The following is a 15,521-nucleotide window of genomic DNA, read 5'->3' as shown; positions in this document are numbered from 1 at the left end:
GCAAGGCCTCCCTCGGAGAACACAGAGGGAAGAGGAGGGTGATAAGGAGGTAGGGAGCTGGAAAGGGTCTACCTGTCCCCTGCATATTCTCCACAGGTCAGAGCCCTTTTCTGGCATGCATGCTTGGGACGTATGCTGCTTCCAACCACGTTGTACTGCAGTGTTGGGCTCTGGACAAGTAGAACATACATAGGGAATCCGGAAAAGGGAATGGCTATGCAAGGACATCTAGCTGCTTTTTCCCACTGTAGCCACGGTCGCTTCTCAGGATTCTGTTCATGACTTGAGGGTGTTCTTCATATGCTCGCTGCTCACAGGCTTCCCTTCCTCACCTGCTCATCTGTAGCATTCTTAGGTGCTGTCCAATCAGTTCTGATTCATAGCGACCCTGTGCAGAACAGAATGAAACACTGTCCAGTCATGTGCAATCCTCAAAATCGTCGCTGTATTTGAGCCCATTGTTGTAGCCACTGTGTAAATTCATCTCATTGAGAGTCGTCCCCTTTTTCACTGACCCTCTACTTGACCAAGCTCTGTGTCCCTCTGCAGGGCCTGGGCCCTCCTGATAACATGAGGCAAGGTACGAGAGACAAGATCTTGCCAGCCTTCTTCTGGGGAGCATTCTGGCTGTTCTTCTGCCAAGACTAACGTCCTTACTCCCCTGGTAGTCCATGGTCTGTTTAGTCCCTGGTTCTTTACTGGCACCATAAGTCAAGGAGCACCAGTGGTGCTTTGGCTATGGCATTCAGCCACTAACCAGAAGGTTGGTGATTTGAACCCACCAACTGCTCTGCAGGAGAAGGATGAGGTAGTTTGCTTCTGTAAAGATTTATAGCTTTGGAAACCTGTGGGGTTGCTGTGAGTTGGAATTGACTCAATGGCAGTGGGTTTAACATAATTCAGATGATCACTTCTTTTTTGGGCTTTCTTATTCATTGTCCACCTCTCACATGCCTATGAGGTGATTGAAAATGCCATGGCTTAAGTCAGGCACACCTCAGTCCTCAGGGTGACCTCTCATTTATCATGATTTTACTTATCAGCCCATTTGTAAGTATTTGAAGTGTAATTCATATGAAAGCTGTATCAGTAAGGGCTTCAGGTCCTCTTCGCTTCCAGCAATGTTATATCATCTGCATGTTGGAACTGGCCTTGCTAGGGAACCAGCAGGTGCACGTGCTCCGAAGCATGGGGCTCACCTGGTTTGGGGGAACCTGGGCTGCAGGTTTTCTCAGCATTGCTAGTGCTGACACCTGTTCCCTGTTTCAGGCGAGACTTCCACCAGTGGGCGATCTACCAGTGCTACTTGCCCGAGTCCCCAGCTGTGGGGGGCTGTGGCGGAGACCTGGAGACAGCCTGTGGTGTCCTCACTGAGGCAATGATGGACTTCTGTCAGAGGTTAGCACTTGTGTGCCTGCAGGGGTCAAGGCCAGTGCAGAGGACATAGCCAAGTGCGTTGGGACTGCAGCCCTGAATCAGCTCCAGTGAAGACTCAGGGCAGTGTGAGAGGATGGAGCGGAGGCTTGCAGAGGTCCACAGTCACATCTCTGGGGTGGGGGCGTGTCCACGTGGGGCCTGGGTCAGAACAGGGATGTGCGGCAGAAGCTGGGGGTAGGGGAACTGAGCCCTGAGGACGTGGTGCTGGTTTGTCAGGGTGCAAGGAAGGGAGAGGAGTGAGGCCTAGGGAAGACTACGGTGAGAGTAGTATTGGGGCCGACAGAGCCCCACTCTGGAAAGGGAGTCTAGCTTCTTTTTCCTTTTGTTGCTTGTGTTTCTGGTGTCATTTCTAAGAATCCATTGCTAGATCCAAGGTTGTGAAAATTTACCTGTCTTCACTTAAGAGTATTATAATTTTAGCTGTTACATTTAGGTCCTTGATCCATTCGGGTTCATTTTTGGATATGGAGTGGGGTAGGAGGTCTTCATTCCTCTGCGTGTGGGATCCAGCTGTTCCAGCACCACAAGAGTGTCCATGTTAGTCTTGTTCCTGGTCTTAGTGAGAAAAAGCTCAGCCTTTCTTCACTGAGAAACATCTCACACATTCAATCTCATATGTTGGACCACTTTGCACACCTGGGGTAATCCCACCTGGTGATGGTGCATAACTCTTTTTATGTGTTGGTGGCTTTAATTTTTGAGGATTTTTGTTCAGAATCTTATTGTTTATTTCAGTAACTCCCTTGACGTGCAGTGGTCACTAGGGGCACCCAAAGGGTGAACATGCCTCCCATGTGACAGCAGGAGAGAACCAGGAAACCCTCAGGGCTGAGGTCCTGGGGAGTTTCCCACTGTGCTTTTGTTCCAGCTCACAGAACCCTGACTCTGTGGAGAATTCAGATTTGGGCCCTGGAGGCCGCATGGTAAACCAGGATCTTCTTTCCAGATTGCAGGTGAGTTTCAGAACACAGCATTGGTGGGCCCTGGAGTGAGGCCCTCTTAATATGTGTAAATTTCCACAGTGGGTCCTAACACAACCAAGTAGTAAAAGACTTATTTCCCACACTATGCCAAAACCCAGTGTGTGCTCTGAATTCACTTCCTATATGAGCACCACAAAATATAGAACAGCCCCTGACAGCCCAGCCTTCCTGGTCAGGAACACGCACACCTGTTCTGGTACCAACTGCTGCTGCTGCACTACCTTCTGCTGGTTGACTCGCTCTCCACTGCTCGCTGTGGAAGTCAGGCTCTGGGGAGGGGTGTCAGTGATCGTCCACCTAGCACAGGACCTGGGTGCCCAATACCGTGGAAGCAAAGCTCCACACAGCTGCTGGGCTGCCTTCACCAGGCAGATGGGCACGGAGACAGCATTCTCTCTTTATGCACCGATGCAGGGCACAGAGATGGCTTTCTGTCTACACGGATGGGGGGTGCAGAGATGGTGTTTTGTCCACACCCATAGACGGGGCACAGAGACAGCATTCTTTCCACGTAGACGGTGACACGGAGATGGCATCCTGCCCCCCACCCACAGACACGGGGTTGCGGAAACTGTTCCAGATGGACTGGAAAACAGGCAGTCCATCTTCCATCACACTGTGCTGCACCAGGCTCTCGGGGCAGTCAGACTGGGCCTGGCTGAGTTAGGCAGAGTGGCACAGGCCCATTCCTCGTATGGCTGGCCCTCTTCGCACCCGTGTGTCAACGCAACCATTTTCCTTTGTCACGCGTGTGAGTTTTGTGCCTCCTGCTGCTGCTCTTCAGGTGACCAAACATAGGAAATGGTCGGTGGAAATTATGGGCGTATTTTTGCATAAGGAGGAAACGTCCAGAGAGAAGGGAGCCCCGTCACCTCATCCTTCGTCTTTGATGAACGCCATTACTGTGCTCGGTGGTGGATCAGGGCCGGGGACAGCAGGAGATCAGATGTGATGGGGCACTCACCTTCTGTCTGGATTGTGCAGGTGGCTGGTATGCGTGCACTCAGACCAGTGTGTGTGACTTGTGTGTGTGTGGGCGACCCATGCCAGGTCCGTGTACTCCCCCTTCACACACTTATACCTCTCAGTGAGGCTTTCTGGTCTACTTTGTCAGAAAACCCCCACCTCTACCTTGGTTTCCCCACAACGCCCATACATATGTCTCCCCAGACTATGAGGTGACATTTTCAAGTGAGCAGTGCAGAACTGGCTCATACTGTCAGGGTGTGGTGGTGGTGCAAATGCAGCCTAGGTGAAGTACCATGGAAGTTTCTAGAAGCACATGCTCCTTCAGTCCTGCACTCAGGGAGGTGCTGTGAGGCCATGGTGAGGCTTTATTGGTGACTGATGTAGATAACGTGCTCTGATCACATGAGGGCCATCACCAGGAAATCTCGGCACGCACACACCTGTGTGCACACCCTCACTCTCAGTCAGTTGTGTGCATGACCACACTTGCATATGCTCATGCAATGCATACACTCACACAGACACGTGCACACATAACGTAGACTGTTAAAACGATAAGGCAAACAGTGTTTTGCAGATCTTGGCAGGTTTGAAACAATTTCCAAGGAAGGCTGTTTAGCACCCTGCTTGCGGTCTCGTGTGCCCACACTGGGGTGTGCGTGGTCATCCATCTTGAAGTCTCACCTGCTGTTTTCTAGGAAATGGTTGCGGAGCTGGAGCTGGAGCAGGGCGGCACACCTCGGGGACGCTTCCTCTTTGGGATTTTTTGCAGGCGGCTGCAGGCACTGGGAGACATGTCAACGGTGGCTGCCCGCCTTCGGAGGCAGCAGGAGCTGCTACTGCACAAACGGTACCAGCAGGGACTGTGGCTGTGGCTGAGATGATAGCATCATGGTTTGCACACAGCACTACCTGCAGTCGGTTCTTCCATCGTACACCCAGCCCTGTCCACCCCAGCCCTGAGTGCTGCTCTCCCTGGGCTTTCATGTAGAACCAACTGGGTCTTGGGATTAGAGCTGTGACTGACCCTTTTGAGGAGTTCAGCTTAAGGAACTGGTGACCGAATAAGGAAAAACTGTGTGCTCAGAAATGCCCTTTGCAGCTGTATTTAAGACGGAGGGTTGGAAGGTGATTTTTAAACTTCCCGTCATAGGGTTGTTCGCAGTACAGGCAGTGAGGTCACACTGTATCGTGGCCTCTGAGCTGGCTGGCATGCGACATTAAGACTGTTTTCTCAGTGACACACCTGCAGCAGGGGTGGGGGCTGCAGTCCCAGAGGAGGAGAGTAGCCTGGGAGCCTCTGACACTGGCTATCCTTCCTCCAGGATCCTCTTGGCCCTGCCCCCTACCATGCTCTTCACCAGCCTCCAGGAGAAGCCGGCCACTGTCAACTGTGACGAGTTCTTGCACTTTGTCAACTCTGAACTGGTGGGTGCTGTGTGGTCTGTGCAGGGCTGGTGCGCTGGGGAACATCAGGTGGCCAGTTGCTGGGGCCTGTGGGCTTCTTAGTGATCTGTGTCCTAACTGGAATTGCTGAAGGAAGGGGTGAAAGTGAAACAGAGAGGAAAAGGTTGTTGGTCCCCAGTTCATGTCCCTGCAGAATGTTTCTCACTGGCTTCACTTTTGGCATCGCCCAGCAGGCCTGCCCTTCCCCCACAGCAGATGCCCGTCCTATGGCACAGTTTGCATACAAGCAGGGACATGAGTGTGTCACAGTTATAAAATGACAGGATAGTACTCAGCATCTTTTAGGGGAGCAGCTTCTAGTCTCAATGGGATTCTTTTAAGTGTCTGACTTAAAAGTGCCTGAATGAGGCCAGAGGCTGCAGGAGCAGAGGAGGGATCGCGGCCATTCAGAAGCCATTTGTCATCTTACGTGAGTCCTCTCCCTCAGGACGGTGGAGTTGGCCGGGAGGGCAGATACCATCCTCCTCAGAAGCAGGGTCAGGCCCTCAGCCCCCATGTCCATTCGGCCCTGACCGGTGCCTGCATCTGCATCTGGGCCAGGAGGGGAGAAGGATGGTCTGGTTCCAAAGGGCCTTGGGCCAATCTTGGTGTTTCCTTCCACAGTGGAACCTTTACTGTGTACTGCATGGTAAAACCACAGTGCCATCTCTCCTCCTGCTGCCTGTCTCACTGCCTTCACGGGCCTGTTGTCATTTAGGTGAAAGATGACAGAGCAAACTGGTTTTCCAGTTTTGTGGTTCTGTTTTGCAGAGAAACATCTACTACCACGGAGGCTCCCTGACCCACGACATCACCGCTCACTTCTTCCGGGTAATCCATTTTCTCTTCGGCACTTCCTTGCACCCCGTTTGCCTGCTTAGCAGCTGTTTGGGAGATCCTGGGCCCCCAGTGCACGGGGCAGGGCCCCATAAGGGCAAAACTGGCAGGCACCAGGCTGTCCTGTGTGACATTGGGCCAAGTGCTGAGACCAATCACATTGTCCCCCAGGGACTCCTGAGCACCTGTCTACGTGGCCAAGACCCCTCCTTGCTGGTTGACCTGACCCTTGTTGCCTGCCAGTCCAAGTGCCCGATAATCCTGACCTCTGCCCTGGTAAGCCCTGCCCTGCCCTACATAGAGGCTGCAAGGTGTGGGGCCCATGCACATGTGACCATGGCACGCGAGACCTCCATCTCCCACAGTGGTTCTCATCTTTGTGATGAGAGAACATCAGAACATGAGCCTTCAGTTCTCCAGAGGCATCACCCAACCTCTTTGCTACCACCTGTCCTGTCTCAGAGCCTCAGAACGGGCAGGACAGGAGGAGCATGGGTTTGGGTGGGGACTTTGATTGCAGGCCTTGTCTGTAGGTTTTTGGTGCTCATTCCCTTATTCGTTCACTGATTCACTCACACCCTGATGCTGTGCATTCAGTCATTCACTCATTCATTTGTTCATTCACTAACCAGTTCCATACGCACTGAGCGGCAACTTCAAGCCTCTCCTTCCCGTGAGTGTAATTTAACATCTGCCACCTCTCAGGAGCGCAGAGACCACCTCAGCTCCCTGCCTGAGCCTTCTTGACTCTTCCACGACCTAACATTCCAGGGTCAAGGAGGTGGGGAGGGCACGTGGACTTGGTTCCAGAGGCTCCTCTCAGAGCAGTGCATTCCCTGAAGTCCTGAGCATTTTGTCAAGTTCCAGGCCAGCTGGCGTTTCCTCAGGCAGTGCTCCCCACCAAAAAAACTCAGTATCTTCTTGTTGTGAGGGTTTGGACACCCCACAGAGCTACATGAGCCTCAAGGAGATAAACAAAACACTGAATTTGATGTCACGAAGTGTGGACTGGTGGCTGTTAAGGGGGTGTCATGGTAGGGGCACTGCTGGCTGGGCTCCTCATGGTCACTCATTCCTCAGAGGTGGTGGCCACGTTTAGAGCCGGTGCTCACATGCCAGTGGAGGCGGCTTTCGCAAAGCCCACTGCCCCAAGCGCTGCAGCAGCTGGCAGAGGTCCAGGACCTGGCCAAGAGGTAAGTTCATTGGCTGGACGGGGTGCTTGTGATGGTCGGCACCTGTTCAGAGCCCTGCCAGGGCGTTTTGGGTCAGCAGACACTGTGAAAACCCCTGCCAGGCCCACTGGGAACAGAACACTGGAGTCCTGAGTGAAGGCCCCATCACATTCTGGGGAAGAGCAGTCTTCCTCACACCCCACACCCTCCCATACCCCTGCTGGTGCGTCTAACAGGGCACCTGGTGTCAAGTTACATTCCCCTGGGAGACTGAGTATGGGGTGGTATGTTCCTGCAGGTAGGGAAGACTGGTCACTGTCTGGAATCCCTGATACGCTAGTACTCTTGATAACTGCCAAGGCTGGCATAGAGCTGCAGATGTACTGAGTCATGTCTAGTCAGAGCCCACAGTGCAGAGGCTCTGACCTGCTGCATTAAGTTATAGGGCACACTGCGCCCTTGCACGGGGACCAAGGGCCCAGCCCCAGCCATGTCCCTGGTGCAGCAAACACCTAGCCACACTTGTGACAGCCTCACATGGAGCCTTTGTTGGACACAGGCATTTCCAGCAGCTGGGATGGGGGTGGGGGTCTTAGACTTGGGTGTGTCTCTGCCCTGGAGACTCTCACAGACTCTTCCAGGACCCCAGGGTTCCTTCTCCTGGGGAAGTGGCCCCTGGATGGTGCCATGACAGTGAGGAGCACTGGGACCCTGGGATGTTCTGAGTTGCAGCAGCAGGCCCCTGGGTAGCACTGGTCCTACACCATGGTTGTGGTTATGGCCCTGATAAACACTCTTTTGTTCCTCTGTTGTTTCCCAAGCTTCCTTTCCCTTGATATGGCCCTGCCCACCTCACGTGCCCCCAGCCCAGCCTGGCTCTCTGCGGCCTCCTTGCATTTTGCCATCCAGCAAGCTCTGCGAGAACAGGGCAGAAGGGAGCTGAAGATGCTGGACCACAAACCAGACGAGGCAAGAGACAAAGCTTTTGCATGTCAGTTTTCAGCAAGCAGGTTCAGTCCATGTCTTAACCAGCAAGGACAAGTGGGTCTGGGGTCTTAACCCTTGATGGGAAATAAAACTGTACGTATGGGGTTGAGTAAGACTTTGATTCCCAGGCCTGCTGGTGAGAACAGTTTCATCTCTGCAGTGCCTTTGTTTAGCCCATGTCGCCCTCAGCACAGCCAGGGAGGAACTGGAGCTGCCTGTGCTGAGGGCGCCTAACCCATTCCCAGCTCTGCCTGGGGATAGAAGGGTGGGATGTGGGTCGGTGCAGGGGGTTGGCTCTAAGCTGGCAGCCTCAAAATACCCATGGGAGCCCAGCCCCATCTGGACCTTCTTACTGGGTCTGCTCGGTTGCCAGCCTAGAGAGCCCCTAACCAAGGCACCCCCACCTTGTACCAGGAAGTGGTGTGAGAGGTCTGGGGCCTCTTGAAGGAAGAGCAGAGACATGGAAACATGAATGGGATGGGTGAGACCCCTGGTCCCCTCCCCTCTTGCCTGCAAATACAATGTCTGTAGACCCCCTGGTCACCCCACCTGAACCCCCTTGCCATCATAATTTACAACCTAGCAGGAGAGCTTTTGAGTTTATTTTCAGGTTTTTGTACCTTTTTGGAAGGAATGTGATGAGGCTCCATGCTTGGGCCACTTCCTGACAGTGGGGTACTGGCCTGTCTGTTGGAGCCAGTCTGCCTTCAGCAGGGGCTCTGCAAACACTACCTGGATGGGGTTGAGGTGCTGTTCTGAGGACAGCTCCATCTGCTTTGTGGAACTGGTTGTAGCAGTGTTTAAAGGAACATGTAAAATGACCCCATAGTTCATCATGTCCCTTTAAAAGCCATTGCAAGTTTTCCCTCTGGAGAAAGCCCTCTTTGGGTTAGGGTTAGGTGTGGAGAGCATTAAGAGGCACTGTCTTACCACATTCACTGTGTGGGGAGGTGGCACCAACACTGTTGTGCTCTGTTGGCAGGTGCTGTTGTCCCTCCTCTTCTTCTCTGTGATAAGCCTGCTCTCAGCACACCTGGCACGGAACGTGAGTCCTGGACTCTCTGGAGGCTTCTTTGCAGACAAGGAGAGTCCCTTTGCTTCCGGGCCAGCCCTGCCTGAGCCCCTCCCACCAGGAGGCCCACACCTGGCTCTTGTGTAGATGTCACCATGTGAGGCCTGGAGCAGTAACAGGCTCCTGCTGGGCTCCCATATACACCCCTGCTATCCCTAGCAGTGTGAAGGCACAAGGCAGCGTGCATGTGGGTCTCTCTCCACACCCTTCACCCCCCAGGTGGGCGTCGGGGCCTTGGTAGGTGCTTAGTGTCCTGCTGTGTCACAGGAAGCTGTTGACCCTCTGAAGCTGATGGCCATGTGCACTGAGATCCTCAGGTGTATGGAGAGGAGGAGGGTACCCTGGCTTACCCTCTTCCAGTTGACAGAGACAGGTGAGGACCCTGTGGCCATTAGATGTCAGTGGCTCTCCTGCAGCTGGCTCACCATGGGATGCAGAGCATGGGTGTGGGGATGTTGGAGGAGGCACAGAGGTGCCCATGTGGCTCCCATACTCTGTATCATCTTGTTTGGAAGCAACTTCCAAATGGTTAACAACAAGCTTACGTTGCAGATGGACAAGACAAACTCAGTATAAACTCCTTTAAGCAAAAGAAAAAAATTTATTGGAGCATTATGATGAGAAACCCCAGGGGTCAGACATGTCCATCTGACCATCTTGCTTATCCTAGGGAGAGGGGCCCCCTGCTACAGCTAGGCTCAGGCTTCCCCATGGTGCAGAACCCAGGAGCTCCAGTGCTGACTGGGGGCAAGAGGTGCTGGCACCAAGAGTGAATGCTGTCATCCTGTGTTTCAGAGGCAGGGCTGGGCCAGGTGCTGCTCCGAGTGGCCTCCGACCACCACATCAGGCTGTTGCCGCTTGCCTTCTTCAGGTAGTGTGCTGAACCCGTCTCTCCATGAGGCCAGCCCCCCCCAGTCCCATGACCCTCCTCTGTGCATGTGACACCTGACATAATCAAGCACTGTGCATGTTTTTACCTTCAGCCTACTCCCCTACCTCGACCCCAATGCCCTGATCAGGGAGGACACCTTCTTGCACGTTGCTGTCAACATGTACCTGAAGCTGATGCAGCTCTTTTTGGCTGGGGAGACAAGCACCTTCCTGACTCAGGCTGCTCAGAGACAGCAGGACCAGGCAAGTGTGGGAGCCAGGTATCATCGGCCAGGCGGTGCCTTTGGGCCTGTGGCAGTCCCTGTGCAGACAGCCCCCTACCACAGCCCCTTCTGCTAAGTGGGGGCAACAACAGGTGCGGAGTGGATACATCCGTCTTGCCCTGGGCTTGCTGTGTCATGGTGGGCCCAGGGCACTTGACTCGCCTGTGCTGGTCTTCCTTCAGGACGATCCACTGGGGCTGATAACAAAGGCGCGTGTCTTTCTGCTGCAGTTCATACCTCGGTGCTCAGACAGGAGCTTCTCCAATATGGCCGAGGTACTGCAGCTTCATGCTCACTTTGTTTCCAAATCTGACACCACCAAGGCTCTGATGCCCAATCAGTGAGCTTGGGGCTTGGCCTCCAGGTGTCAGTCAGCTTGCCACTTAACCCATAGGGCCTACACAGCTGACTATGTTTTTTTTGCAGCTGTTAGCCACTACCAAGGACCTGGACCCAGAAATGAGCACTGTCCTCCAGAGCAGGCAGCAAGTTCTGTCCGACCTAGCCCTGTCCCAGGAGCCCCAGCTCTTCTGAGTGCGCCTGGGGGCTGAGGTGTTCCCCAGCTTGTCTGCTGTGTTAATTCATCGTGAGCACAGGGTTAGGGCTCCTGTTAAAAGACAAAGTGGTTTACAAACATCCCGGATTGCTTTAGCAGGAGGAATCATCAATGATATAAAATCTGAGCTGGCTCCAAGGCGCTCACGTGTTTGTAAGAAAAGAACTGCTGGTCCTACTGAGCAGCCAGAAGGGCTCACAGCCATGTGTGGAGACCCCACCACTGAGGGGAATGGCACCTGCCACTGGTGTGCGCTGCTGAGCACAGCATGTGGAGTAGCGGGAGCTGTGCTGGTCTGAGGACTGAGACCATCTTCCTGCCTGTGGAGCCCTGGTGAGCTGGCCCACCTGCTGGCCTCAGGTGGGCTCGGGCTTCACGGCCTGACCTTCCCCTCTCCCCAGGGAACCTGGTAGCCCGGGGGGCTCTGTCTCCAGGGGCCTGGCTTTGTCCTGGGTCTGTGTCAGAGGGTGCACCATGGACATGTGGACATTCAGATTGTGGGCCTTCTCAAAGCGCCGGCCACACTGGTCACAGGCGAAGTCTAGCTCAGTCTCAGCCTTGTGCTTGGTCATGTGGTACTTGAGGGAGGCTCGCTGCCTGCACTGGAACCCACAGACTTCACACCTGAGAGGCAGTGAGGGTGAGAAGGATTTGCAAGGATGACACAGACAAAACCCCATACCCAATGAGACACCACACACAGACTGCCAGTTCACAGTAGGGTCCCACTCACTGCAGGGGCTTGGCTCCCGAGTGACGCATCTGGTGCACAAGGAGGTGTTTGCGCTGCTTGAAGGTCTGCCCGCACTCATCACATATGTAGTTCCGCACCTCTAGGGACCAAAGGAGGGACACAGGTCGGCACCCTCACCTCCTCATGGGAAAGACAGCTGGAAATGTCATCCTCAAGAAAAGCAAGTTCATATTTGTACAAGATGAGGTGTGGCTGATAACTAACCAGCTTCCACATCACTTGAAATGTACATGTGGCTGGGACACCCCTATAGATTAGTGCACTTCAAGCCTGTTTTTAACATAAACTTGAACAGATTTTTAATGAGGCTTCAAATGATCATCACAGCTGCTACTATAAGAAACCAGCCTCAGTAACAGGTGGGGGGCAGCCATGAAGAATAAACAGGTTAATGTTTTGGAAATAACTTCTCACACTCTAAAGCAAAAATTGAACTTTGACACACACATACGTATCCCATGCCCACAAACTCCACTCCCAGACGTTTTCCCTAAACAGCTCACACATTCCTCTCCACACATTATACTTCACAAACCTGTGACTACACATCTATAGACTCTTGAGACAAAAAATTTTACAAGGGAAATCCTCTCTTTGAATAGGTGTCATCTATCCTGTCCCGCCTCATGTTTTTCAAAATACCATGACAAGCACATTCAAAGATCCTGGAGCCAACATATATGTGCAGTGACAAAGATTAACTGAGGTAGCACCTCAGGTACAGGTGACCCAGTGAGGGGTAGATGACTTGGTGAGTAAATGAACCCTACAAACGCCAGAGCAAAAAAGGAACCCAGGAAATCATTGTGCAAAGCTTCATGAGAACACTGCACTGCTCAGCAGAGGAAGCTCAGGGCACAGCCCCATCCCAGCCCTCCTGCTTGTTCATTTGTGCCATTGTGATGATCGGGACTAGGGACTCTAAGAACCCTGTGTGAGGTGAGCAGAGGGAGGGACATGAGGTGGAGGTTTAGGGGTGTGGCTGAGGAGCGTATACTGTCTCCCCTGCACTTTTGCTGTTTGTTAAGGTTTCTGTATTCCCATGCTTTACTTTCGTGATGCAAAAATAACACAATGATAGGGCTCCAAGGGCTATGGAGACAGCTTCCAGGAGGACTCCACACAGGGAATCACCTGTCTGACGACTTTCCATGTACCTGGTTCACTGCGTACCCCTCTCTAGAGCTGACTAAAAAGCCTAGTGAGAAAGGCGGGGCAGGGGGATGGAAGAGCCATGGCTAAGGACTCACTGCCACCTTACACAAGGCAGCCTCTTGGGTGGCCTGCCATACTCGCCTGTGTGGATGAGCTTCACGTGGCGCTGCAGGTAGCGGTCAATCATGAACACCTTGTTGCAGCCAGGATGTGGGCAGGGCCTCTCACGGACCTCCTCATGGTGCTCCTTGATATGCTTCTGTGGGATCATCAAGCCATGAGCCCTGCTCAAGACAGCACCACCTTTCCCAGGGCCACCTGCTCCATACATGGGCAGGTGGGCCCACCCAGAAGGAGGACAGAACCAAGCATGCCTTGCTAGCAGTCTCTCTTCAAAGCTTCACTTTCCCCAGGCTGCAGGCAGACAGCTGGCCGCCCCTCGGGCCACTGCATGTTAGTCCTAGGCTAGCATCCTGCACCTGACTGCAGGAACATGGCACCTGGGTTCACCTTCACACACTGCAGCAGACCCTTGGCTCACCTTCATGCCGTCAGCACCCCTGTACACAGCTGTGCAGCCCTGGTAAGGACACTTGTAGATGGTGGGCAGCTCCTCCCTACAGGGCAGAGAGGAAACATGTGCATGCACACCCATGCATGTGCACACCTACATATGTGCAGACATACCACACCCACCAGCATTTGCCCTCATCCACACATACACACCTATGTCTATATCCACCTACACCCCAACACACCTGCACTCATGCCCCACACCCACCTGCATGCACAGACTTACCCACACATGCACCCTCCCCGATCACACACACAAAACACACACACCTCTCCCATAGCTGCATCCACTCACATGTTCATGTGCAGCACGGCTCCTCACCTTTCACACCGGAGTTTCTTTTTCCAGCCTGGTTTGGGCCCTGGTTTCTTTCGAGGTTTTGGTTCTTCAGAATGTTTGGCCTCTTTACCTTCACACTTCCTACCTGACACCCTGCAAACACAGGTAGAGTTGGTGCCAGCATCACACATGGTCCCCTTTCACATGTATGTTCTTTCCCCAAGTGGGAGCCAAAGCTTTTCTTCACCTTTGACAGCAAGGCACTCTTGGTTGCCATGCTAACTCAGACTGGCCTCAGAGTGATCTTTGCCTCCAATCCCACAAACTGGGTACAGGGACAGCAAGATGGACCTCATACCAACCATGGCCACGTGGGAGGAGGCACAGCACAGTGGATACCTGCTGCCTGAGCACATGTGCTAGGTGAGCACATTCTCCTAAAGCTTAACTCCTAAGCATCAAACCCAAAAATAGTTCTTAAGAAAACATTACAGGTGGAGTGTTAACGAAAAAGGGTAAGGCCCTCAACAAGATGGACTGACATAGTAGCTACCATGATGAGCTCAGTTATACCAAGGATCGTGGAGCTGGCACAAGACTGGGCAGTGTTTCGTTCTGCTGTACACAGGACTGCTATGAATCAAAGACAACTCGACGGCACCTAACAACAACCACCCTAACAGACATGTACAGAACACAAAACCCAATAGCATAATACACATTGTACTCCAGTGCACATGGAACATTCTCCAGGACGGACCACAGTCAGAGGTCACAAAGCAAAGTCTCAATACATTTGAAGTGGTTCAAGTCAAAGTATTTTCTCTGACCACCACCCCACTGCCATCAAGTCGATTCTGACTCATGATATCCCTAAAGGACAGAACAGAACTGCCCACAAGGTTTCCAAGGCTGTAAATCTACAGAACACAGATTGCCATACAGCAGCTGGTGGAGTCAAACCACCAACCTTTTGGTTAGCGGGGAAGCACTTTAATCACTGTGACACCAGGGCTCCTTCTCCAACCATAATGGAATGAAATTAGATATTAGTATCAGAAAGAAAACTGGAAAATCCACAAATATATGAACTAAACAACACACTATTAAACCACCAACAGATCAGGAATTCAAGAGAAATCAGAAAGTCAAAATGAAATCATTAAAACTTATGGGATACAGGAAAAGCAGTGCTCAGAGGGAAACTTAAGTGTAAATGCCTCCATTTAAAGGGAAGGTGACAAATCAATCACCTCACTTCATATCTTGAGGAACTAGAAGAGCAAACCAGACTCAAAGCAAACAGAAGGGTGAAGATAAAGATAAGAGCAAAAATAAATTAAACTGCTAGTAGGGAAAAAAGAACCAGTGAAGCAGAAATTGTTTTTTTTTAAAGATTAATAAAACTGGCAAACCTTTAACTAGAATGACAGAGATTTAAAAAAAAAAAGGGAGGGGGGATGCAAATACCAGAAATTAAAGTGGAGCCATTACTACCAACTTTACAGAAACAAAAAGGATCATAAGAGAATATTATAAGCAACTGTATGCTAACAAATTAGATAACAGATGAAAGGGACAAATTCCTGGAAACATATAAACTATCTAAATTAATTTAAAAAGTAATAGGAAATCCTAGTAGAGACCCAATGAGTAATCAAACCTCCCAAAAGAAAAATCCTAGACCAGAAGACTTCATTGGAGAATTATACCCAACATTTATAGAAGTGACCCCAAGCCGCCTTAAACTTCTAAAAAACAGGCGAGGAAGAACACTTCTAACTCATTCTATGGGATGAGCATTACTCTGATGCCAAAACCAGACACAGACACCACAAGAAAAGGAAAACTACAGACCAATATCTCTTATGAATACAACTATAAAAATCCTCAACAGTACAGACAACAAACATGACCCCTTTTGCATATACAGTACTGCGTTGTCAGTGAAGGCAAACACGGGTATATGGGTGGATAGATGGGTGGACAGGCTGAATGACTAGGTACATCTATGAGATGGGGAGTGTATCCAAGAACATGGGAGCTCTGGTAGTATAGTGGCTAAGGCACTTGACTGCTAACCAGAAGGCTGGCGGTTCAAACCCACCAGCCACTCCTCGGAAGGAAGGTTGGGCAATCCTACTTC

General features: G+C 51.9%; 2 protein-coding genes across 2 annotated transcripts in view; one reads left to right on the top strand and one right to left on the bottom strand.

Annotated features, from left to right (window-relative positions):
- FANCA (FA complementation group A) overlaps window positions 1-10,591 on the top strand; it is a 39,654-nt gene extending 29,063 nt beyond the window's left edge. Inside the window, exons 30-43 of the mRNA XM_042780724.1 lie at window positions 1,270-1,428; window positions 2,306-2,390; window positions 4,088-4,239; window positions 4,715-4,817; window positions 5,607-5,666; window positions 5,844-5,948; window positions 6,753-6,865; window positions 7,666-7,813; window positions 8,814-8,876; window positions 9,171-9,276; window positions 9,699-9,774; window positions 9,887-10,043; window positions 10,240-10,332; window positions 10,484-10,591. Coding sequence (XP_042636658.1) covers window positions 1,270-1,428; window positions 2,306-2,390; window positions 4,088-4,239; window positions 4,715-4,817; window positions 5,607-5,666; window positions 5,844-5,948; window positions 6,753-6,865; window positions 7,666-7,813; window positions 8,814-8,876; window positions 9,171-9,276; window positions 9,699-9,774; window positions 9,887-10,043; window positions 10,240-10,332; window positions 10,484-10,591 — 1,528 coding nt within the window. The remainder of the gene's footprint in view (window positions 1-1,269; window positions 1,429-2,305; window positions 2,391-4,087; window positions 4,240-4,714; window positions 4,818-5,606; window positions 5,667-5,843; window positions 5,949-6,752; window positions 6,866-7,665; window positions 7,814-8,813; window positions 8,877-9,170; window positions 9,277-9,698; window positions 9,775-9,886; window positions 10,044-10,239; window positions 10,333-10,483) is intronic.
- A 378-nt stretch (window positions 10,592-10,969) lies between these two features.
- ZNF276 (zinc finger protein 276) overlaps window positions 10,970-15,521 on the bottom strand; it is a 12,435-nt gene continuing 7,883 nt past the window's right edge. The window contains exons 6-10 of the mRNA XM_007939177.1: window positions 13,418-13,528; window positions 13,064-13,139; window positions 12,664-12,781; window positions 11,347-11,446; window positions 10,970-11,237 (exon numbers count right to left, since the gene is read on the bottom strand). Of these exons, the coding sequence (XP_007937368.1) occupies window positions 10,970-11,237; window positions 11,347-11,446; window positions 12,664-12,781; window positions 13,064-13,139; window positions 13,418-13,528 (673 nt within the window). The remainder of the gene's footprint in view (window positions 11,238-11,346; window positions 11,447-12,663; window positions 12,782-13,063; window positions 13,140-13,417; window positions 13,529-15,521) is intronic.

Source organism: Orycteropus afer, unplaced genomic scaffold (assembly GCF_000298275.1).
Source record: "Orycteropus afer afer isolate SDZICR_OR568_19922 unplaced genomic scaffold, OryAfe1.0 scaffold00057, whole genome shotgun sequence".
Lineage (NCBI taxonomy): Eukaryota > Metazoa > Chordata > Mammalia > Tubulidentata > Orycteropodidae > Orycteropus > Orycteropus afer.
This window is presented reverse-complemented; position numbering and strand designations above follow the sequence as displayed.